General features: G+C 40.6%; 1 protein-coding gene across 2 annotated transcripts in view; it reads right to left on the bottom strand.

Annotated features, from left to right (window-relative positions):
• Positions 1-24,648, bottom strand: part of Exoc4 (exocyst complex component 4) — a 669,227-nt gene that overhangs the window by 140,911 nt on the left and 503,668 nt on the right. For both annotated transcript variants that reach the window (XM_048340247.1, XM_048340248.1), the window contains exon 12: positions 5,392-5,528. In XM_048340247.1, the coding sequence (XP_048196204.1) occupies positions 5,392-5,528 (137 nt within the window). The remainder of the gene's footprint in view (positions 1-5,391; positions 5,529-24,648) is intronic.

The following is a 24,648-nucleotide window of genomic DNA, read 5'->3' as shown; positions in this document are numbered from 1 at the left end:
TGTCTTGAACATGTGTGACAAATCCATGCGTGGTCTGGAGAGAAGTCTACACATCAGTGACTCAAGATTGGAGAGAAATCCCACCTTCATCAGTGACCAGCAGTCCAACCTTGAGGTCTCTGACCCCAGGTAATTCAACAATGTAAGAGCAATAATGACAAAACATGGCAGACATTAGAACAAAGGCACAAAGGACAAAGAACAAAGGAAAGCATTTAACTGAAGGTGAATTTAAACCAAACCCCAACCCACTTTTCTGCCATAGATACCTGTGAAGTTAAGAGCACTCACTGCACCTGCTACCAGGTATGTCTGCACCCATGTCTGGGGTTGGGTCCTATCTTCTGCTTTGTTTTACTAATGGACTCTTTTGGTCTCCACCTTGATGTATGCCTAAATGTGACAACATCAAGAACTTGATATTCTGTCCCCCTCTCCATATGCTATGTCTCAACAATGGAACCTCTAGAGCAGAATAGAGTCAGGCCCAACAGTATGTTTCATGATTTTGTTTTGGGGGTGGGTGGGAGAGGTTCTCTACCAGCCCCTGAACTGAGGCCACATCAGAACCGACAGAAATTTCAGAAACTGTATTTCCAATCATTGTATTACTACTTGCCTACACTTGAGCTGCTGGTTCTGACTTGGGGCAGCAAGGGCAAGCAAGAGGAGAGCTGCATTCAGGCTCGAACAGCAGTGCAGACCGTTAATGCAGTGCACTGCAAATTCACAGCTGCATTTTCCTTTAAGCCTCAAGGGGTGTGGCTAATGAGGAAAAGACTTCTAGCCCTCATCTTCCCTTTAGGGAACTTCTGTAGTTAAAGCATGCCACGTGACATGGTGACATCATCACACGGTACAATCATTTTCTGCACAGGGAAGTGCTCACAAAAAGGTGGGATGTTTCTAACCTGCCCTCAGATCTCTCAACACCCAGCAGTGGCTCAGTGGCTCATGGAAAATGTGGGAGACAAACGGATTCTCAGCAGAGGGCATTGTGAGCTTGGGGATTTTGTCATTTCTGTGAAAGATTTTTGCTGAGAATCGTGTGGGAGAAAATCGAGTTGCAGTGTTCCCCCCACACCCTCCCTCCTCCCCCAATGTTATATCATTTTGGATCATTTGAATTGTATATGGATTTCTATTTAAGTCATTCATTTGCTGGCTGCAAAACTGGAACATTTCCTGTTTTTCCTCTCACTGTAATCAGGATTTGGCTGTCCAAATTAGGACTGCCCTAATTACTCCTCAGCAGGTGCCAATCCGGGGGAGGGCAATGAACGGAAGAGAGGAAGTGAGGACAGTTTGCATCTTCAGATTCACAACAAGAAAACACTTTTCCCCCTGAGCCTGAGAAATCTGATTAAGCAACAGGCAACATGTCTCATGAGGCTATACACTCTGTGTGTGTGTGTGTGTGTGCGTGTGTGTGTGGTGCATGCGCACGCACATGTGCACGTGCGTGCATATGTATGCATTGTCGTATAACAAGCATTTAGGGTTTTCTACCCTTCAAAGCATCAGAGAATCGATTTCTCAACCCAGAGATTAGTTCAGGCTAGACCCAGACAGTTCCCAGGAAGAGGAATAAGAGATAGTTATCAAGAAGTGGTCACTACTCCTGAGACTTCGGCCAGGGGAAACGTCGAAGTGATCCAGTCTCATGAGGTAAGGAATCCAGAAATTTCTGATGACTCCCAACATGCCAAAAACCAAATATAATTGGCTGTGTTCCAGAAGTAGAACAAATTGGACACAGGTTTCCCACGAAACACAAGGGCACCAAAATACCTTGATTCCTACAGTTAAGGTGGAACGCAGGAAACAAAGTATTCTTGTTTCTGCCTAAAACCAATCACTCCAGTTGTGCAGCAATCCCACCCTTTCAACATCAAGAACCAAAACCACATCTGCAGCCAAAAACACAGCTTCTGCAATGTCCTCTGTCGTTTCTTACACCAACAGATTTTCCTCTCTCCTAAATGGTTTTCTTCAAATGGATATGCACTTATTCCTCCTTTTTAAAATGCCACATCAAATAACACAAAAGCCATTATGTGACCTCACTTTTCCAGCTACTACTCCATTTTTCTTTTCCTTTGTGGCAAAACAATGGAGGAGTTTCTTGAGTTCCATTCTCCTTTCAGTCCATATCAGTCTAGTTTTCCTACTATTCCACAGTACCAGCTCTTGTGATGATCTCCAAATACTGCCAGGTCAGTATGTTTAACACCTCACCTTGCTTGGTTCTAGAGATGACCTCTGAGTAGCACTTCACAGCCGGCCACCTGCCCCTCCCTTTACTATACTTTACATCACATTCTCTTGATTTCCCTCCTACTTTCACTGCTTGCTGACTTTATCTAGTAACCTGAAAGTCCACGGTTCTCTCTTGCACCAATGTATAGTCGTCCCGTGGAGATTCCAGAAAGTACCATTTATACACTGTATGCATAGGTTGATGGCTGACAATATCTGTCTCCAGGTCAGAGTTTTTTCCTTCTGACACATACATCCAACTCTCCACTCCAGGCCTCCTGTGGATGTTTAATAAACACTCTAAACTTTATTCCTGCTCTGCCTGCCTCAGACCTACAACTCTATCTTTCCTCCCCTTAAGTAAGAAAAATAGAGCTGGGTGCTGGTGGTTTTGTGCCTGTAACCTCCGCTACTTAGGAGGCTGAGATCTGAGGATTGTGGTTAGAAACCAGCTATGGCAGCAAAGTCCTTGAGACTCTCATCTCTAATAAACTACTCAGAAAAAACCAGAAGTGGCACTGTGGTTCAAGTAGTAGAGTGTTAGCCTTGAGAAAAAGAATCTTGGGGACAGTGCTCAGGCCCTGAATTCAAGCCCCAAGATGGGTACCAAAACAACAACAACAAAAAAAAAAAAAAAAAAAAAGGAAGAAAGGAAGGAAGGAAAACTCCTAACATCTTTCTTTTTCTTTTTTTTGTTTGGCAGTCTTGGAGGTTTGAACTTAGACCTTCTCACTTGCCCTGCCAGTACTCTATCACTTGAACCATGCCTCCAGTCTTGTGTTTTGCTGGCTATTTGAGAGATGGAGTCTTGTGAACATTTCTGTTTGGGCTGGTTTGAGCTGCATCAACCTCCTGAGTAGCGAGGATTACAGGTTTGAGCCATGGGTACCCTGCTTGATACCTTTCTCTCATACAGTATATTCAATTTGGCAGGGAATTCTATTGTCTATCACTTCAGAGTACGGTCAGCAGTCAATCAGTGGTCTCCATTTCTGTTGCTACTCACAGGGTGAGCTGCCTTCATTTCATCACTATGTCTCATCTAATCACTATGATAACTCTTAATTGGTCCTCCTGCTCCCAGCCTAGTCTCCTGATAGTCTATTTACAGTGCTTATATTTTAAGGTTCTTTTGAGTGGTTTTGTGCTTCTTCTGAGCACCATTCCTGCAGTAGCCCACTTGACTCAGAGCAGACCTCAGCATCCCCATTTCTTCTGGGCCATTCTCTAGTCCCAGCAGTGTTCTGGCCACATGACTCAACTATGATGGCTGCCCTGTGTTCTTGAAGAGTGGCATGTAGGATCTCCCCTAAGGGCTTTGGCTCTCTGCTAGGCCATTCTTATAATTTTTTTTTTTTTTTTGCCAGTCCTGGGCCTTGAACTCAGGGCCTGAGTACTGTCCCTGGCTTCTTTTTGCTCAAGGCTAGCACTCTACCACATGAGCCACAGCGCCACTTCTGGCCATTTTCTATATATGTGGTGCTGAGGAATCGAACCTAGGGCTTCATGTATATGAGGCAAGCACTCTTGCCACTAGGCCATCTTCCAAGCCCTGCCAGGCCATTCTTTACCCACATATCTTTGTAACTCTCCCAACTCCAGCTTAACCTGAGATCTCAATTCTACAGGGCCTTCCTGAGACACACACTGTATTCCACAAATTAGAGCCCTTTGCCTCATACCCCTGAGTTTCCTACTCTACTTTACAGATCTTTTCTCCCATAGTACTTACCTTCTAAAATTCATCATTTATTTCCTATGCATACACATGATTATACCTATATCTATATATATCCCATGAAAACAGATATTTAATGTATTTGGTTGGTTGCTCAATCTATGCGCTCCTATGTAAGTACTCCATCAAGATTTTGTTGATTAAATGAAATCCTAGAACTCAAGTAAATGAATGGTTTCAAGGACAAGGTGATCAAATATGTTAACCCTAAGATCAGAAAATATTTTGACAGATTCAAAGATTTCTGAGATGCTGAAATAATTGGAGGCACTGAGCGATATTCATAGAAGGCCTAGGGTTTGATCTCACGGTCTTGCTCTGACTGGGCTGGCCGCTGTTCTCACTCCAGCCATTGCCTCTAGCCCTGCTTCTGGATGCTTTACCAGGCTGTCCTTGAACTTCAATCCTCCAAATCACAGAAGGGTGAATAGCTTGAATTACAAATTATGAGCCAGAGGCACCTGTGTTCCTTATCACTCTTTTTGTTGTTGCTGTTGTGGTCAGTCGTGGGGCTTGAACTCAGCCTGCATGCTGTCTCTGAATTCTCTTTCTCAAAGCTCGTGCTCTATCACTTTGAGCCACAGCACCACTTTTGGTTTTCTTGTAGCATTTCAGAATGCTACTACTCCATCTCTACCTTTCTCCTGTTTTCTTTTTTCTGCCCTTATAGTCTTTATTGTATAGGTAGCACTAGGATATGTACTGAGCTGTACCCCTCTATCCTTAATTATATATCACCTATAATTTAGTCTTATTGTAGATTCTTTCCTTCTGTAATTGTTTCTGTCTTCTCACCCAGCCCATAATTTGTTTCTATTATCCATTTTGCTATGAGAAGTGGTATGATCTCTCCTATAAGCCTGGAAATTTTTTGCACTGACAGAAATCAGAAGGCTAACAGTTTTCAAGTTCATAACATTGATTTTTTTTTTTCATTTCTACTGATGCTGAAAAGAGGTAGACTGACCTTTTTTTTTTTTTGTGACAGTAAGGCAGCTATAGATCAAATACCGGGAAGAGTATATTTGTAAGAATGAGAAAGAAGCACTTTATAGATTAAGATTTTCAAATGGCTTTCACCCACCAGCTGAGCAACTCAAGACCTGGAGTTTCCTAGAGGAAGACAATTCTTCCAATTCAACGTTTCCAGAAAATCAAGGCTGACAGCCCACTGAGCCACTGAATGGCAGTCTCAAGTATCTTTCTTTTCAGTCTCACTTAGTACTACAAGGATCTAGAAAATGGTTTCCATGCTGCATGTTCTTGCCAGGCCTCCTGTCAGATCCAGGAATACTCTTTTGCTGTAATGAGGAAAGTGAGGCACTGAACACAGTCACCAATCAGAACCACTACACGTGCCACATAGAGATTGCTTAGTCCCCAGGGAGCTGTACCTGTAGGCCGCAGAGCAGGTGTCCTTGTACTCTTGGAGCTTCACACACACCATGTTGAGGAACTGGTCCGAATACGCACTCAAGTCATGCATCAGGTTCATGAGGTCTTGCACTGTCTTCTCCACAATGATTGTGCTCTAGGAATGAACAGAGCAAAGAAGAGGACACAGGCACCCATGAGAACATTGTACTAAGGAAATGTGTGCGACAAGGAGGATAGTTGAAAGGATATAACCATTTAAGACATTTAGGCTTTCCTGAAGCATATGGCATTTAAAAATGTGTACTAAATTCAACCACGAAGCAAATATCTTACATACTGCTCCTCCCAAAGATGTGAGAACAGCTTAGGATAAACATTTTTCAAATTGATTTCACACAGAATTCTTGAGATTTACAAGGTATTTCTGTAGTTTCTTTTTTCCTCCTCTCATTTTACCTCACTTCCTCTCCTTCCTTCTCTCTCCTTTTCTCTCCCTCTCCTTTCTTATGGTGCTAGGATAGAAGCCCCGGGACCTGCACATGCTACGCATAAGAGGTAAGCCCTCCGATCACTGAACTACATTCACTGCCCGTGTTCAGTTGTTTATTTTGATACAGAGTCTCTCTATTGAGCTCAAGCTGGTCTTAAAGTCATGGTCCCCTTGTCTGAGCCGCCTAAATGTGAAGATTATTAGCCAAATGAACTACAATGCTAGTGCTGCTCAGTGGCTCTTAAGGACAAAAAAAAAATAGCATTGGGAGCTTTAATCACCTTTAGGGCTGTACTGTGCATATAGGAACAACTTATGGCGGGCAGTACACAAAGAAAAATTAATTTACGGTAATCTGTCTGTTAGGAAGACATCTAGTATCTGTATTGTGTTTTGCAACTTGTAGTAGGTTTGCACATACACAGTGTGTTAACCTCACTTGAAACTCCCATACTATCACAATCATCGTGAACAAATATTTATAGGACTCTGACAAGTGTGAGGCGACAGTGTAAACAACCTTGCATGCTTTAACCTAGTCCTCTCAACCCCCTTACCTACCAGGTAGATCCCATAATCATTCTCCAAGAAAAAGTTGAGTAAGGAGGCTTAGAAAGGCAAAACAAAGAAAGCAGGTGCCCTAGGCTTTGCTCTTTTTACCACTGTGCTGTCTTAGAATCAGACCTGCATTTTCCAGCTCACAGTTACATCATTTTCTTAGGTCACAGTAGTCTGTATTTTTGCTGGGCAACTTTCTATGATTGTAAAAAAAAAAAAAGTAACTGAGATAATCAACTCAAGAAAAGGTTTATTTTGGCTTACCAGCCCTGTTGTTTTGGGCGTGGTGAGGCAGAAATGTGTGGCCTAATCATACTGCTCTCCTCAGGGAGGGAAAGCTGGCTGGGGTTCCTTAGTCCCTTTTAAGCACATGTCCCCAGGGGCTTAAAGACCTCTCAATAGGCCCCACCCCTCTACCATCCACAGTTCCCAATAGCATCTCTTCGGGGGATCAGCCTTTAGCACATCACCTGGGGGGAGAGGGGGCATTTTACATCCAAACTATAGCAGTAGCCAGCAGAGTGCAGTCTCAGACATATTTTAAAACTGAATTAAAGAACTATCCAAAGGGAAAAAAATAATAAGCCTATCTTAAAGCTAGATAAAGAAAGCACTAGGCAACAAATCAGTTTGGTAGCTGAAAAGAGGCATATTCAATAAACTCTAAAGCGTTGATTAAGAAAAGACGGAGTTGTTTAAACCATTAGTTCATCCCTATTTCAAAAGGGGAAGCATTACACGGGAGTAAATATTAATCACACGCTTAGCAGTCTGGAGTCCTTCGATCAGCATCTAGGGTGTTGCATATTTATCTGTATAAAACTGCACAGACTACAGTAGAACTAGCCAAGAAAGTAAACATTAAGCAGACTTTCCAGGCTGACAGCGACCTATGAAAAAAAGCAAAGACATTTTATTATGCTTCAATACAGGCTATGGATGGGGCACAGGATTTAGGCTAATTTTTTCTGCTGAAAATAAAACGGACAAAAGCTTTTTTGTTTTTGAATACCACAAAGGATTAGCTTGGATTATGAGTGACATTTGCATTTCTATTCAAGACTGTTAGGTTATAGAGGTTTCTGTCTTCTTTTCCTTCCCTTCCCTTCCAGCCCCAGTAAAATAATTAGGAGGGAAGGAGGGAGCATTATATTCTGTACGGCAAACCTCACAGGAAACCAAATTACAGTCTCTATAGAATCCCCACAAGTTCAACTTCCTTTTCCGTATTGATTTTAAGATTAAAGCACTGCAGCTTCATCCTGATCTATAATCCTATTCCTCTGTATTTGTGTGTGAGTGACAGGAATTGATTCTGCCTGGCTATATGTCCCCATGTTACGAAGAATCTAAAATCCTCATCCTGATTCAGAACGCAGGATATCCTACAGCGTGTGGACAGCAATTAAGGAAGGAGAAGAGAGTTCAGCCATCCTAACAAAGCCTGCCTGAAATCTAAAGCACTGAGAGGAGATGAGCAGGGAGAAAGTATGGAGGACTAGGAGAAAGGGCCTGCTTCTACTTCCAATAACATTACTGATAATCATCTCTGAGGCCATTTTGGAAGCCCTTTCCTTTCACAGGACTCAAATGAGTCCACTAATAGCAGAGGCTAATTGGATCACACCCCTTTTCTGGTCCTCATGACTCCTGTGGTCAGTGTGTGAGTTGCTTCTGTGTGATTGCCCTCCCGCCACGGCAGTGTCCAGCCTGGAACTTTCTTTTTCATTTTGGCCATCTCCTATCCTCCCCTTTCTCCATTTGTTTCACACTTTCTCAGGATCTTCAGGATGACCTGGCTCATTGAGGAATGCTAACACCCAAACATAAACCTCTGTCTGAGTGTCACATATCTGACAGATGTCTTTGCATTTTAAAGCCTCCCCCAGTGAAGGAGATTTGCTCCATTTACTGCAGCGCTTTGGGGGGAACAAGAATGGGGCCGAGGGCACGTGGAGGGGAAGGGATGACAGCGAGCACCCCGGTGTTTCCCCTGGAGGTTAAGGTTTGGGAATGAACAGGAAGTAGCAGCAGGAAATGATTAGAATGGCACAGTTTAATTCCAACGGTGTGCTCAACACAGCGCCCATGCAATGCTGTGTGATTACATACAATTTTCCAGCTATTTGGTTGGTTTACCTTGTCATGGTTGTACTTTGAGTAATCAATCACTACATTCTCCTCAAGGAAAATGACACTGCAGTTTGCAAAGTGATGAGAATTTTTTTTTTTACAACAAAGAAAAAAAAACCAGTCTTCTTATTTTTCAAGGATTTATAATAGTTTCCAAATCAGTGATTCTGACAGATAAGTGCTGAATATATGAAATTTGTAACAAGGTCTTATCTTTTTTTTTATTTATTTGTTGCCTTCAGCATTACAAATGATTTACTGACTCATTACTAATTTTGAAGTTTGCCAATGCTAACTATAAGGACTCCATAATATGCAAAACCTTGATTTTATTCATTACATTTTCTAATAAGCACATTAAAATGATTGATATTTATTTAGATGCAATTCAATTTGCATTTCTTGCAAGATATTAGAAGGTAAAAAAGTCTGAGCATGACATAAAATGTGAGGGAGAGTAAAATCCCAGGACAGCTGATACAATATAAAAAATTACTAAAAATATATAAGTGAGTAGTTTATGACAGGGATATAATAGCAGTAAGAAAAGCATCTCTTTGGTTCCATACTTTTAAAAAATTAATGAAGGGATAATGGTATAACATGAGTGCTTGCCTAGCATGTATAAGGCCCTGGGTTTGATCCCTAGCACCACAAAAACAAACAAATGGAGGTGATTTGACCTTTTGAGATCTAGCCCATTGTTTGCCAAAATGATACTAATATAAAAGTGGTTGCAAATTAAGATAATTTAGAAAATGATAAGTTAAAGAAAACAGAAATAGTTTCTGTCCTAGAAGACTGAAAACCTTTAATATGCTAAGGTCACTGTGAATTATAAAGAGGTAGATATAATACTCATTAACTACTGAAATTAAACAAGATTCAGACCATCTTGTGTAGCGGGGTGCTGGTAACTAGTTTTAAACTCTGAGCCTCATGTTCTTTCCAGGATTTCTTACTTTGCTGGTGCTCTACCATTTGAGCAATACCTTCAATTGGTATTTTGCTAGTCAATGTGAAATGAAGTCTCATAGACTTTTCTGTCCAGAATGATACTGAACACGATCCTACAAGTCTTGGCCTCCTGAGCCACTCAAGTATGCGCCTTGGGTGTCCAGTCATAGTTCATCTGTTTTCGATCTACTGAAATAGTGTTTCCAAAACATGGTTTGGGAAGGTTCCAGTGGAACTCTGGCAAGAACATGACTAATACTGAAGACCAATGATACCCTTGAGAAACAGAAACAGCACTGGTTAGAAATGAGGAGAACTCAGGGTTATTCCATCTTTCTATAACTGTCCCTGAATCTTGGTAAGCTGTGGGCCTGGCTACCTTCCTGTCTTTCTCTCCCACTCCAATGAGCATGTTCACCCTTAGTTTAACTGAACTATGTTACTTGTCATTCCTTGCATGCACCAGACCATTCCCTGCTGAGGTGCCTTGGTGCCTCCTCATCTTCATGCCTACACCACTCATTTCTGAGTCAGCACAATGTATCAATGTAAATGCTTTTCTGTGCTCTAGTCTCCCTAGCTGAGGACCTGGGCAGGGTGGGGCAATCACTGGTTTACTTGGCTTTCTCTTCCACAAGACTACATTCTTTTGACTAGTAACAACATCTCATATCCTCAATACCTAGCCAGGCATCTGACACATTACAGATTCTCTATAAATGTTTAATAACTGAGCTAATGTACATGACATTGGGACTGAATGAAAAGTCAAATACACAACTGTAATGTTCAGTGGTAATCAAGAACTTGGTTTGGCAAACTGGAGTCAGACCACAGCCTTCTTGTTAGTGAGATTACTGTATCTTAGTCTCAGATTCCAAGGATTGAACATTTATTGTGGCTGAATGTCTTAGATAGGTCCATAAAAAATACTCTTATTTTTATCTGATCACATTGTTTTCTATAGTTTGTCTACCTATAATTTATTTATATTGCTAATTTTAAATTTTATATTGCTAATTTTAAATTTGTGATTACAAAAAAACAACAACCCAACTTTTGTCAAGAGACTGAGGTTGTCAAGAGACTGCATGTTGAAGATATAGTAGTATTGTTGACTACCAACAGATGAGAACTGTTTTAGAGAGGATGAAAGGGGAATTTAACTGATTAATCAAAGGAATACATTAATTAAATAGCTCCTCTGTGTTAAATATTAGGTGAGCTATGGGAGGTACAAAACCTGAGATGAGGAGACAAGTTCACCGATGAGTGCTGGGTCACCATCTGTGTATTATACAGTAGAGGCACAGGAAAAGAAAAAGGGACTGAGTAGCTGGAGACAGGGGCGAGAAAGAAGGCTACAACTGAACTGAGTCCTCAAAGGAAAACAGTGATTTGCAGGCTGAACAAGGTTGAAATGGGTCAATGGAGCAACATGAACATGAAACTATGGAATCCAGGGGATTTCAAATCATTGAGTCTGGAGTGAAAGGCTGGTATGAGAGGCAGCAAGCTGAGAAAGGCATTATATACCAAGCCTCTCAGAGCATTGAGACTCTTTTTCAGATAGAGATTCTAACAAATTAATCTAATTTGATGTCACTAATCACTAGGTGATCCATTTCAAGTATAGGGAGATAATTTCAGAAAGATCTACTGTTCAGAAGAGATGAATATACTTATATACTAGAGAAGGAAGAACATTTTGAAACTCTTTATCAGGCTAAAAAAACAGGTGAGGTAGGCTGATTTTAAAAAGAGTGAGAAACAAGGCAGTATAAGAGATTTAAAATTTGTCCATTAAACACTTAGAAATATATGTCATATAAATTGTCAACTATATATTTTTAACCCTTTCAGGGAGAGGTCATTAATGGGTGAATAAAATCTATGTCTAACATTTATTACTACATCTGGCTTGCTTTCTCTCTCTCATTGGTACTGAGGTCTATACTTAGGGCCTTGGGCTTGCTAGGCAGTCACTCTACCACATATCATGTCCCAACTGTTTTTAAATTATGGGTATTTTTCAGATATGTTTTCATGGTTTTTGCTTGGGGCTAGATTCAGACAATGATTCTCCTACTTATTCCCTTCACATAGCTATTAATTATATACAGCTATATAGCACCATGCCTGGCTTGTTGGTTAAGATGGGGTCTTGACTAACTTTTTTTTCCCCAGGTTGGCCTTGAATAGTTAAATCAGAAGATGTTTCTAAGTAGCTGGGATTATAGGCAGGAGCTACTGAACCCTGACAATGTTGGGCTCTTCATGAGATTTAAGGTTTTGAGATTTCATATTCCAAACAAAACAACAGAAAGCCAGTCTACAGTACTTGTATGTAATTATACTCTGAGATCCCAGGGGCTTCTTTCTTTCTCTAGCTGATATTAGATACTAAAGAAATATCTGTTGGCATTTATATCAGATCAGTGGAACTCTGAATTCTAGACCAAGGAATATACCCTGGCAAATCTGACCAAGTCTAGAAGCAAGGTGAGACATGATTTTAAATTACCCATATGTGCCTTGAAATTTCAACAATATTCAAAGGACTGTAACAAGATTCAGACTTGGCCATGTACAAATAAAACCATATGTCCTTACTCCAAAATACATAAAGAGAAAAAATCAGTTAAAAGAAACATCAAGAACTGACACGGATAACAGAACTAGTAAACAAGAGGCTAAAACTATTATAGACATAATTCTATGTTAAAAAAAAAAAAAGGAAAGCCAGGCACTGGTGGATTACACCTGTAATCCTAGCTACTCAGGAGGCTGATATATGAGGATCATGGTTCAAAGTCAGCGCAGGCAGGAAAGTCCATAACACTCTAATCTCCAAATAATCACCAAAATGTTGGAAGTACAGCTGTGGCTCAAGTGAGAACACTAGCTTTGAGCAAACAAAAGCTCAGGGACAGTGCACAGGCTTTGAGTTTAAGCCCTGGAAGCAGCTGTCTTCTTAATGTGAAGAAAAAAAAACATGAACATAAGAAGAATAGAAATGGAAAACAGCAATAGAAACCACTCAGGATAAGATACAGAGGGAGAAAAAAAAAAGAGAGATAGAAAACCAAAAGTGTCAATGAACAGTGAGCCAATATCAAGCCACTAATATAATATACAGGCACCTGGAGTCCTAAAAGGAGATGCACTGGCTGCAGACTTTTCAAATTTGATGAAAAGTACAAGTCCACAAAAAGGTCAATGAACCTCAAACAGGTGGTCAGAATACGCCAGGCATATTACAACCAAGTTGCTGAAAACCAATGGTAAATAGAAAAATCTTTAAAATGTCAAAAAAAAGAGACATTTGAAAGGAAAAAACAAACAAACATATGAACTCAGGCCTTTTGATTGCTAGGTTGCTGTTCTCTTTATTCACTCCTATTACTCTCCATGGGAGGAAGATGGACTGGCAGAAACATTGAGGTGAATTAGATTAGGGAGAATGTAGAGCCCAGGGGTGACTATGGCATGAGCAGAAGAATGAATGGCTTGGGCAGTGATGGCAGGAGGCAGAGCATTCAAGGGAGAAAAAAGGGAATGGGCAGAGATAAAAAGGGGAAGGAAAGGGGCTGACAAAGGGGCCAATGGAAAGAAAGATGGCTCAGGTGTCCGCACTCTGAGACTTCTCTCTCACGCACATCTCCCACCATGAAGGCATCTACCATGTGCCACAGCCCAAGGGGTTGTGTTCACAGTGGAGCTGGTGCCAGCTCTATGCCCTAGAGCTACTACGGATCCTGGAAAAATGGCTCTGTGAGAGATGGTGAAAACAAAGGCCTTTCTTCACAAGATAGAAAATACTGTGACAAGAGAGCTAAATTAGCTTCAGAACAACAGAAGAAAAAGTGTTCAGTTCCATTTCAACAAAGATCCTGAAATTATGCTAATCATCCCTCAAAGTAGAAAGGGGCATTTTATTTCAAAGTGCTGCTAAAGAAGAATGACAAACGTGAGTTTCTGTTAACACCACCCTGGAGTCTAAGCCCAGGTCTCATTCCCACTGAAACGGAGGTGATGGGACTGTGTGGGGTTACGAAGAGGAGTAATGCCATCATGTGCAGCAAAATAGTTTGAACTCAGTACACAGTGATTTCAGCTCCTGCCTGCAAAGAAACACTTCCAAAGAAAACAGAGAGACAAAAGAAGTGGCTTAATAGAGGAATGCTTGAAGCGTACAGCAGTTCCAAAGTGTTAACTTTTGCCAAATCACTGTAGAAGTGAAAGAGGACAAAACCAGATCACCAAACTTCACAGAAATTATCTGGAAGGTTTTCCCTTTTTCCAAATGTAAACAACTAAATCAGCCATATGAAAATGTATTTCACATCAGTTTTATAATAAAAACTTTAAAAAAAAAGAAAATGTATTTCATAAATAGGTGCCATATTTACAACATAGATTTGACAATGCTTTGTGGTTTAGGTTCTATGAAAGATTTCAGGGAGGGATTTGAACCATTAGGCTGCAAGATTACATTCATAAGGCACTGATGGCTCCCTTCATGGTCAGAGTGAAACCTGGCTTGCATTATGTTAACAAGAAATGCTTCATCATAGTGGTACTCTCTGGTATGTGTAGGATCAGCTATATGAGATAATAAACAAATTTAAAGAGATCTCTTCCTTCTTGCTCATAGTTTGAATAGCCAGATGTTGAGAGATAAAAAGACCTATTAAATTATTGGACAGCTGTCATCTTTGGGTACTACATGCCTGACAGCATCTATTGATCACCTCTATGGTTCCCATATGGGCTCAAGCAGAGCTTTGATAACTAGCTTTACTGTATGAAGCTATTATGTACAGTTTTCCTAAAGAATAAAACCTATAACAATTTCCTCTGGTTAAATAATGTAGATGTCTACTATGTAGTTGCCTGACGAGTCTTATACAACCTTACTCCTAATGCAAGGGGTATTTTCAGGTTACTAATAAACTTCCAGCTGGATAACCAGATGATCTTTCCTACATTGGACTTTCTTTTAATTACTTTTACCAGTAGTGTTGAGAGGTATTCCATGTCAACAGTGAGATGAAATTTGGGTCCAGGTAAGTGAACTTAAGGACTGCAAATTTACAAGAACAAAAATAGCAAGTGATAGTGGTTACAACTGTGATATAACAATCGTTTCCATAACATGGAGTTCATTTCACTTAGCATCATCTTATGTGTTCATAGGGGTATAACCACTTTCAACGTCCCATCTGTATCTGTAGCTTCTATTATTGATGATGTTCTTGTATCACCTTCCTGTGGTTGTACCTACACCATCTCTGTAATCTTATCTGAGTATATTGGAAACCGTGTATACTGGTATTAGAACTAGGAAATTGAAAGTGAATACCAAAATTGAGAGACACAGGGTATAAAAAGACAAACAACTACAAAAGCAATACTTGCAAAACTGTTTGGTGTAAGTGAACTGAACACCTCATGGGGGGAAAGGGAAAGGGGGAGGAGGGTGGGGGGTATGAGGGACAAGGTAACAAACAGTACAAGAAATGTATCTAATGACTAATGTATGAAACTGTAACCTCTCTGTACATCAGTTTGATAATAAAAATTTGAAAAAAAATAGCAAGTGATGGAGTAGAATACTTATTGATTCTTGTTGATAATTCTTGGAAAAGGAAGAACAAGAGGCTTGGAGGTGTCCTTAAACCTTTCATGGAAGGGTTGGACTCCAGGGGCCTTTCCTCTAGTGGAATGTTTCGTGTTTATATCCGACATTAGATTATTTCTCTAGCAGATGGGACTAAATACTGGGAGACGTGAGTATCATCAATTAGAACTTTTGTGGCCTGGTAGTTTTATCATCTCTAGTACTGTGCAGTGCTCAGGAAATATTTGGCAACATATATTTTAAAAATTCTCTTATAGTAGACATATTTTCTTACTTTTTGAGTGCTTGTCAGTACTTCTCGAGCTGATCTATTGAAAGTGTAGTTTTATCTGCTGTCTGGTGCATTGTATGCACTGTGCATGATTTTTTTTTTTAAGAAAGTAGGTAATCTCTTGCTATTTCTTTTTTTTTGGCCGGTCATGGGGCTTGAATTCTGGGCCTGGGTGTTGCTCCTCAGCTCTTAAGCTCAAGGTTAGTGCTCTCCCACTTGAGCCACAGCGCCACTTCTGGTTTTCTGGTGGTTAACTGGAGATAAGAGTCTCACCAACTTTCCTGCCCTGCCTAGCTTTGATCCACAATGCTCAGATCTCAGCCTCCTAAGTAGCTAGGATTATAGGCATGAGCTACCTATGCCCTACTCTCTTTCTATTCTGAGACAACAAAAGATGTTCTAGCAGGTGTTCTAGCTTTCTTCTTTTAGGTTCGGGATACATGGCAGGAAGTAGAGAAATTGTACTGTTCAGTTGTAATAGCAGGGCAAGCCTAAGTATACACAGGGTAGAGGCCGATACTAGAAAGCACATAAACCAACAGACCCTGATATTTGGAATTGCTGATATCTGTGCCATGTCACTGACCTTCACTGTACTAATAAAAAGCCAGGCAAGAGAAATAAAATTCTGAATTATATTTTGGAAACTGTTCTCAACATAGAAAATTACATATTTGATTATTCTTATATATTGACTTGTTCTTCTGTTTTGAATAATATGTAGGTTGAGTAGTGTATTAGTGTCTGGCTGTGAATCCATCTTGATTTCTTAGTCAAGTAGATGTAAAACACACTGTAGGATATTTCAGTTTCTTTCCTTAAAGGGACAATTGGAAGCCTCCTAAATATTCACATGAACTATTTGGCTTAAAAAAATAAGAGGATGTAAATTTTGGCCCTTGTTGATGTATATAGTTGAAACTTACAGTTTTCATAGACTCCCTGAAATATTTCATGCTGGAAAGTGAAATTTTTCATTCAAATTTCACTATGATAAATATGCACCGCATCACACATATTTTTTTGCTAAAAGAGAGAAAAACCAGTAAATGAGAATTTTGACAAAAATTAAGAATTTCATATAAGGCATTTGACCTCCAATCTATGTTAGCTATTCAGAAGGCTCAGCTCTGAGAGTTGAAGTTTGAGGCCACCTCAGGGAGACAAATCCTAGAGACCCTCATCTCTGCTTACTTTCCTGAAACCCAGGTCTCTTAATTTATTCAGAGCCAGTGCTTAAGATGAATAGAGACACCAGAAGGGCACTGAAGTATTCACAAACAGGTTCAGGCTAGAAATGCAGCCTGTCATGAAAGTTCTTTCTGAAATTGTACATTAGCATCATTTTTCACGCCAGGCTAATGACACTGTTGTAGCATTTTCTAATACTCTTCTTCCTGTTTCTGAGAACTGAGAATACTTTGCAAATAGTCAATATCCCAACAGATTGTGAGAAAGCCGAGCAGTCATTATGTTCCCTCTTTCACAGCAAGTCTAACACTTAGCAGCATTTCCAGGAAGGAGGATAACACTTAGGAAGAGGTTTTCAAAGAACACCAGAACATCAAGCTGCCACCTAAGGTGGTCGGAAATGATTTCTTTTTCTGACATTTCTGATTTTTTTTATATCACTCTGACTAGTTTATACCATGTCAGAAAGCATGTGTAGTCACAAGAGCCCCTTTCTTGATGTAGCAACGTTATTCAAGCATTTTATCTGATTATTTGGGCCTTTTAAAGATTCCAATGCCCACTGCAGATTCCTTTAGAGCCAACTCCCAAACCTCCCGATTCTCGGAGCAGAAGCTTTACTATTACTTCTTTGCTAGCCAAGGCAGGGGCTATTCAGCAGGAAGCTGGGACTACCCACGGTGGGACAGGATTCATCAGGGAAGAGCTACAAATCTATAAATCAACATGTCAGAGGCGGAAGTCCGCTGGACCCAGGGGAAGCTGCACACACACACACATTTGTTCCGCTCTGTGAAGGCTCACCTGTCTTTGGTGGTGCACACCATATAATAATCAATTATGCTGACAAGTTTCTCTACAAATTGTTTCAGCCTCAGTTCCCCGTGTAGCTCAGAGGTGAGATATGGAGCCCTCTGAGGAGGAGAATGAGCAGGGAGCTGGGTTTCTAGTAAAATAGAACATATGGAACTGTTTGAGGGAAAGAGCACTCAAGCAAGCATGCAAGCAAGCGTGAACACGAGGAAAATTGGTTCAAGGGTAAGAGATACAATTCAGATATGCTGCATTGTGGGAGTGATGATAACACTTGAGAACTAATCACTTTTAAGTAGTTAGTTGTAAACCCAGAATTCTAGTTCACTTCAGTAATGCACTGACGTGCTCTACAGGATCTTGCTATGTTGAGCCAAACAGAATGCACTACAGGTGCAAACCACCTAAGTAGCCAACAGGAGTGCTGATCTCCCAACATGGCTTAAATACTAACTGACCTAGGGATGCTGAACAATCATTCTCCCTTTCTTCATTTGTAAGGGTAGGGTTTTCTTCATGAAGCACCTACAGCCTCTCCACTATCCAAAGAACTTAGGCTTTAAGCCACCTTCCTAAGTTTAGGACATGAGTCATTCCCACTTAACTTTCCTAGATGTCAGTGAAGGAAGCCCATTGGTCATAAGAAGTGGGCTGATCTGAGTTTGGATAAGACATTCTGATGGAACGAAACTCCACAGCATCCTACCAGACTGGCGTGAGAGGAACAGTAATAGAACCACCCACGCAGGCCCAGGAAGGCAGCTTTCCTCCCAAGTATAACACTTCAGGGTGCAAATCAGAATTATTGAAGCTTTGGCATATTTCCTTCCAAGATAGTCTCTTCACACAGGGAACGTCTCCATCTCTGGAGAGGATTCAGCCAATGCTTAGAATGTACAATTATTTCCAGACTTTTGTTTTACCAACAAGGGAAAAGGCTAGACTAACACACATCCAAGTTTTTATTTTACCAAGAAAAGATGCTTGAAACAAAATAAAATGTAAAACAGAGAATCAGTATTATTGCACTCAAAAGAGTATGAACACTTTAACTCCATAAAATAGGAAAAAATAATAGAAAAAAAACCAATTTTGTCCAAGAAAGCTTGTAATCACAACACAGACATACAGAAAGACACACACATGTACACCCACACAGCCTTTTACTGTGGATAACTTAGGAGACACCTACTTCATGGCCCCTACTTTATTAACTCTTTGTGGATCCCAAGTTGGCCTGTCTGGCCACAGGTGAACGACCAGCCCTGGGGACCATAGAGGTGTTAGCATCAGTAAAAGAGTCCAAGTTTTGCAGATGACTATGCCACATATATCCAGGAAGACAGTTGTTTGAGACTGGGTTGTAGGCTAGAGCTCTTGCTTTTAAGTTGTCATTATACCAAACCATGGCTTCCTATTTTCTAGTTTCTGGTGAGAGATTATGGAAGCAAAACAGGCTCACATGATTTAAAAAGTAGGAGAAATAAAATATACAAAGTCTCAGCTGTCATAATTTTATCTTGGAGTTGTTAAGTGTAAATTTTCTAAAACACAAATTAGCACAAAATTCCAAAGTATTAAATAAAATTGTTCAACAGCCTTTTGCTGTGGATAACTTCAAGGCACTTGAAAAACTGCAGATATAATTTGAAAAGTAAACTCTAATGATTCATAAAATTACCACAGCTTCCATGTAACTGGGAACAATAGAGCCCATCGCAAAATACAGACAGCGTGTTCAAATCATTTAATTTTTTTCTCATTTTTTTCCTTTTAAACTCTCTGCTCCTTTTATCACTAGAATTCTATTTTTTATTATATAAATGAAAAGTAGAATGTCCCTGCTGCCCATTTTCTTCTTTTATTGTTTCCCTTTTGTTCTAAAAATGAGGGCAAAATTAAGTGCCTAGATCACTCGAGATTTCCAGATGGTCAGACAAATGAGTACGCTGGCTTCCCGGCTTGGGTTTTTCATAGATATGGACACTCATCTCTTACTCTATCTCCATGGCTCTTGCTCAATACACATTTGATTTAGCCTAAGTACCTTAAATATGTGACAAATTTCTTACTTGAATGAAGACCACAATGGATTTAATTGCTAACATCAAAGTGGAAATTCTCCATGCAGTGTGAGAAATACTCCTTCGGGACAAATACTCCTCTTGGTACAATGCTTGCCTGGCAGAGGTGGGGACCTGGGTTCAATTTCCAGTGCTAAAAAAAGAGGGGGGGGGCAGAATGTTCCTTTATTTCTTTGTACATCTGTTTGAATGAGAATATTAAAAGTTCATGTCATACATGTTTTAATTTTTTTCAGAGTATTCTGAAATATTGTTTCCTTATTTCTCTCCCACCTTGATAAGCATCCTTTCTGTTTTATTTCATCCAGTCTTTTCCTAGATTCCTGATACTACTGTTTTGTTTTGCAAGCCTAGGCCATCTTCCTCTTCTTTTATTTCATGTGTTCTCTCATTGCTGTCCTTTTCATATATGTGTGTGTGTGTGTGTGTGTGTGTGTGTGTGTGTGTGTATATGTACCCATTGTTTACCATTATCTCTATGGATAAAACAGATGCAAAACTTGTGTAAGAAGCCCAAGATAACATGACTAGAGGGGCACAGCAGGGTTCTAAGCCACCTAAGTCTCTAAAGCACTTGCTCTTATCTGCAAAGAGGAAGAAGAATGCTGAGAAACAGGAAGAAGAAATGGAGGGGGTACAGAGAAGCGAATGGCAGAGTCAAAGAGGGAAGGGCAACTTCCATGAATAGACCATGAAAATAGTAAATCTGATCCTCAAGTTCACTAGTGGTGTAGAGAGGGCATGATGACCTTGGAGGGAATTCTTGTATCTGATGGCAAATGGTAACTGGGTGGCTCAAGGTCATTGGCAGATGGAGGGAGCAGAGGAGAAGAGCATGACTGGTTGGTGTTTGGTGGGTATTTCATAACAGGAGCTCTGAGGAGATGGAGAAGTACTGGCTTATAGGGTTTGCTGGACTTTATAGAGTTTATCATGGATTTGAGGCAGCTGATATAATGTCACTGAACTTTGATCTGGGAAGAGACTCAATACACTTGGAGATTCAGTATTGCTTTGAGCTGCTACAATGCATGTGGATACCCTCCACGGTAGGACCTGGAATAAACTGTAATAAAACAACAGTACAGTTGAATCTTTATTATCTTTGTTTTTAATATTATAAACTTTACCTTTTATTAATGGCTGTGCTTATTAACTAGCTCATAAAATTCCTCAAAAATTCAGAGCTGGCTCTCGGGAGTGACTGAGTACTCAAATATATAAATTCTCAAATAAGTGAACAGAGATTGGTCTAGACATTTGATCTGAAAACATAGTAAACTCACGGCTATGAAGAAATAAATACAGGAGGATGTAGAGAGACAAAATTTATGGAGAAAAGCAAAATACACATGCTAGATGAATGAGTGGAGAAAGAGGTCTGATATGAAAGAGAGTTCGCAAAGTGAAGTCCAGAATAAGGTTGACTACTTTCTCTACCCTGATTCCAGCTGTGAGTGTCACCCACTCTCTATTCACTAAGCCATGGCTTGTACCTTCTTTTCCTGTTCTCAGGAGATGTTTAAATCATGGGAGATAATCAGAGGTCAAAAAGGAATAGAGGATATTTCACTTTGGGTAAGTCACAGAATAAACTGTGTAAAGAGAAAACACGATCAGGGAATGAAGATAATATACGCATCAAGTTGGACATGACAGTGAAGAAAACATGCGTGGGAAGCATTGATGTAGACAAAAGAAAAAAGTCAATCAACTAGCAACTGAAGGAGCAGACACCAGGCTTCAGGTCTTAGGGTCACCCACGGAGACCAGTTCCATCACACCACGGAAGGACTTCCCACTAAACAGACTTCTATGATGGACTGAAAGTTCTAAGTCTGGCACCTGGTGCTCACGCCTATAACCCTAGCTTCTCAGAAGGCTGACATCTGAGGACTGAGGTTCAATGCCAGTCCAGCCAAGGTAGGAAAGTCTGTGAAACTCTTATCTCCAAAGAACTACCAAAAAGCCAACAATGGAGCTATGGCTCTAGTGGTAGAGTACCAGCCTTGAGTGAAAAAGCAAGGAATGTTCCCAGGCCCCAAGTTCAAGTCCCAGTAGCAGCACAAAACAAGCAAATAAACAAAATACGATTCTTGTGATGAGTTACAAAGGGATGTGGGGAAGTGTGTGAAAGACAAAATAAAACACTTTAACTGGAAAACATCCTTCCTTTTAATGGCTCACAATTCTACTTGAAAATCACCTCCCCAAAGAATGCACATTTAATTTTGACCCCCAGCTCTTTTCGATCACTTTTACTAAGTGTAGCACACTATACAGAATTTTACCAAATGCTTGTTGAATTGAAAGATTAGGGCAAGATCCATCTCATTACTTCAAACTGCCAAATAATGGGCTGTTTTGCTAATTGACACCTGAACATGTAATTATAACTGGCAACCCTACATAGCAGAGCGCCTTAGGTCAAAAAAATCAGCTAGTTTCCAGATCCCAAGTGGCAAGCTGTGGACCGAATTGAAGTTAGTTAACACAGTTCTCACTTTTATAAATGCAAAGAGAAAGCACAGCTGCAAGCCTCAGGATGGCTTTGGTAAAGCCCATAGTGATATGGAGGCCCTTTTGTTTGAGGGAACAACTGCTTTTGCTCCGAGGTACCCAGACTCAAGGGCTAAGAATTACCTGCCATAATGTTCTAGTTTAGGAAGGGATTGTAGCTTCCTGCCATAATTGGTGTGACGCAGTTTGGATGCAGACAAAAAGAGGAAATGTCTGAAGAACCAATCTTTCCTAAGCACCATTTTCCTGAATAATCATTTAGTGAATATTTCTTAGAATGTCTACCAGTAGGGGAGCACTGGGATCAAGAGATGAGAATAGAAGGAGTAGAAGACTTTTTATTAATTACTACCTGTATGCCAGGGATCATTCTAAGCTGGTGTAAGCTTGGTATCCCTTAGTCCGCAGGGAGCTTACTGTATAGATGGAAGACAAGGAGCTTTAGGACAGTTTAAGTTCAACATCCAAGAAAACATGGCTGGAGGGTGGTTGAACCTGGAGTTGGCCCAAGCTATTCTACTTCAGGCTTTGTTCTTTCCATTATATCAAAGGGCAACTTAAATTACAAGTCCTCTGGCCAGATCCAAGCACAAAGGAACAACATCTAGTTTTAGTTTTCTGGGAGGAAATGGAAAAGAGGCACATACAGGCGATACATACTGCACCAGGTATTCATCAGGGCCTGGAGGCTATTGTGATACAAATAACTTAGGATATGGGTTGGACCTTTAGGAAGTTTAAGTGGAAAAGCAGGACCTTTACAGCATACGTGGGAAGAAAAGAAAGGGCCAGCGATTCTGTATTCCTCTCAGACATCTGTCAGGAAAAGGAAGGCAAGGCCTTGTGGGTAGAAGGTCCAGGTAGCAGAAATGAGAGGCGTGTTGAGGAAAGAATTTAAGGCAAAGACAGCAGACTGAACAAATACAACATGTTCTTTCTTCCAAAACCTTAAAGAAATAACAGTAAGATTTGTCTTACAAAGATATAAACTTAACAAGGGCAGGAGGACAAGGGAGGGAAAAAAAAAGCTCCCCAATTTTTGAAGTTGGCAAACAGACTAGAGGGGCAAATGCCTCCAATGGCCAGCTCGTAAGGAAAGCTGAGCAGTCACCAGGTCTCTCTGAGATGCTAGGAGCTCCAGGTACATCTGGATGTGGGCAAGAGGGCACGGATGAATGGATACCGAAAGAATTACCTGAAGGTGTGGTTAAGAAGTATTCACATTCTCAGACCTCTTCTGGAGCTGGCAAAACCCTTGCAGCTTTATTCTCAGAAAAGAATAAAATAGAGCTCCTCTGGACCGAGAAATGGCAGGAATGAAAAGAAACTTATGTTTGTCAGATGCCCAGGCTTCTTTCCACCTTTCTCCATGTGGTGTCCCGGATGTTGATGGCCAGGCCCTGCTCTCCAGAAAGCAGGTTAGGGAGTTTTCCCTAGTGGAGTCTTTTCCAAAAAGAATGACCCAAAGATGAACACATTGGAGGTTTCTCAAGTAAATGGCTGGCCAAATCATTATGGTCCATGACCCCAGCCCAAGCCACAAAGTGCAATCCAAATAAACAAAAGCTAATGAGCCTTATTCTTAACATGTGAAACACAGATGAATCTCTGTGAGCCAAAATCCACATCAAGCTATTACAAAAAACAGTTTAGAACATTCTGATTTATTTCTAAGAAGAAAATCTTGTTTTTCACCTTCCATGTCCTTAGCAATTACTTGATTACCAAATGGATGAAATACGCTCAAATGCACACACATTGAAATGAGAAGGCCATTAGCACTCATGCTTTAAACATCTCTTAGATGAACTATGCAGTCTCTAGTTAGATTACAAGCAGAATACAAGGCATAAGTTATAGTCATCCTTTACTTAATCAATTTGAATTTGCTCAGGGTTTTACCAAAAGGACATGTTCTCTTCTAATATGCAGCTTCAACCTCTGAAGTTCCCAGAAGTTGGTCTTTAGTAGGCTTAAGGAAGGGAGTTGGATTTTCTCTTGCTACCTTCTAGGTCCTATAATGTTTAAGTTAACATGAAGGTCAAATCGAACTGTGACAGGAAACGTGGGGAGTGGTGACCCCAAAGTAAGCTTTCTACTAACTTGCCCCATGTGAAACAAATAACCATGTCTTGAATTCAATAGAGAAAGAATCACAGCCTTCCTTCCTGCGGGTGGAAATCTGCCAGCCGGGTCTGGGACAGAAGGAACTGAGCCACCTCCGTGCGATGGTGGGAGGTTTTGTACACTGTGATTGAAAGGCTGACATCACAGTGACAACACCCAATGTTTACTGAGTGTTGACAGTCCATGTAAGCTGAAAATTGACATAGAATTTACTTAATCCTTGCGGGAGTCTTGTGAAGACTATGTCATTTTGTAAAACAGAACATGGAGGCCCAAACAGGGTAGGTAATGTGCTATAAGCTATTCAGCCAGTATGTAGAAAAACCAGGAACTGAACCAGGCAGTCAGTCTGGTGCCCAGAGTCTGGGGCTGTCTGGACTGAGTGAGGAGTGCTGTATGTAGTGCTAAGTGTGGAATCTGCTGTTACACAGGGCCGCAGACCACTGATGATGTGATGTGTTGCTGTCCGTGGTGCTACCACCAGGT

This window comes from Perognathus longimembris, chromosome 2 (assembly GCF_023159225.1).
Source record: "Perognathus longimembris pacificus isolate PPM17 chromosome 2, ASM2315922v1, whole genome shotgun sequence".
Taxonomy (NCBI): domain Eukaryota; kingdom Metazoa; phylum Chordata; class Mammalia; order Rodentia; family Heteromyidae; genus Perognathus; species Perognathus longimembris.
Note: the sequence above shows the minus strand (reverse complement) of the source record. Positions and strands in the feature narration are given on the sequence as shown.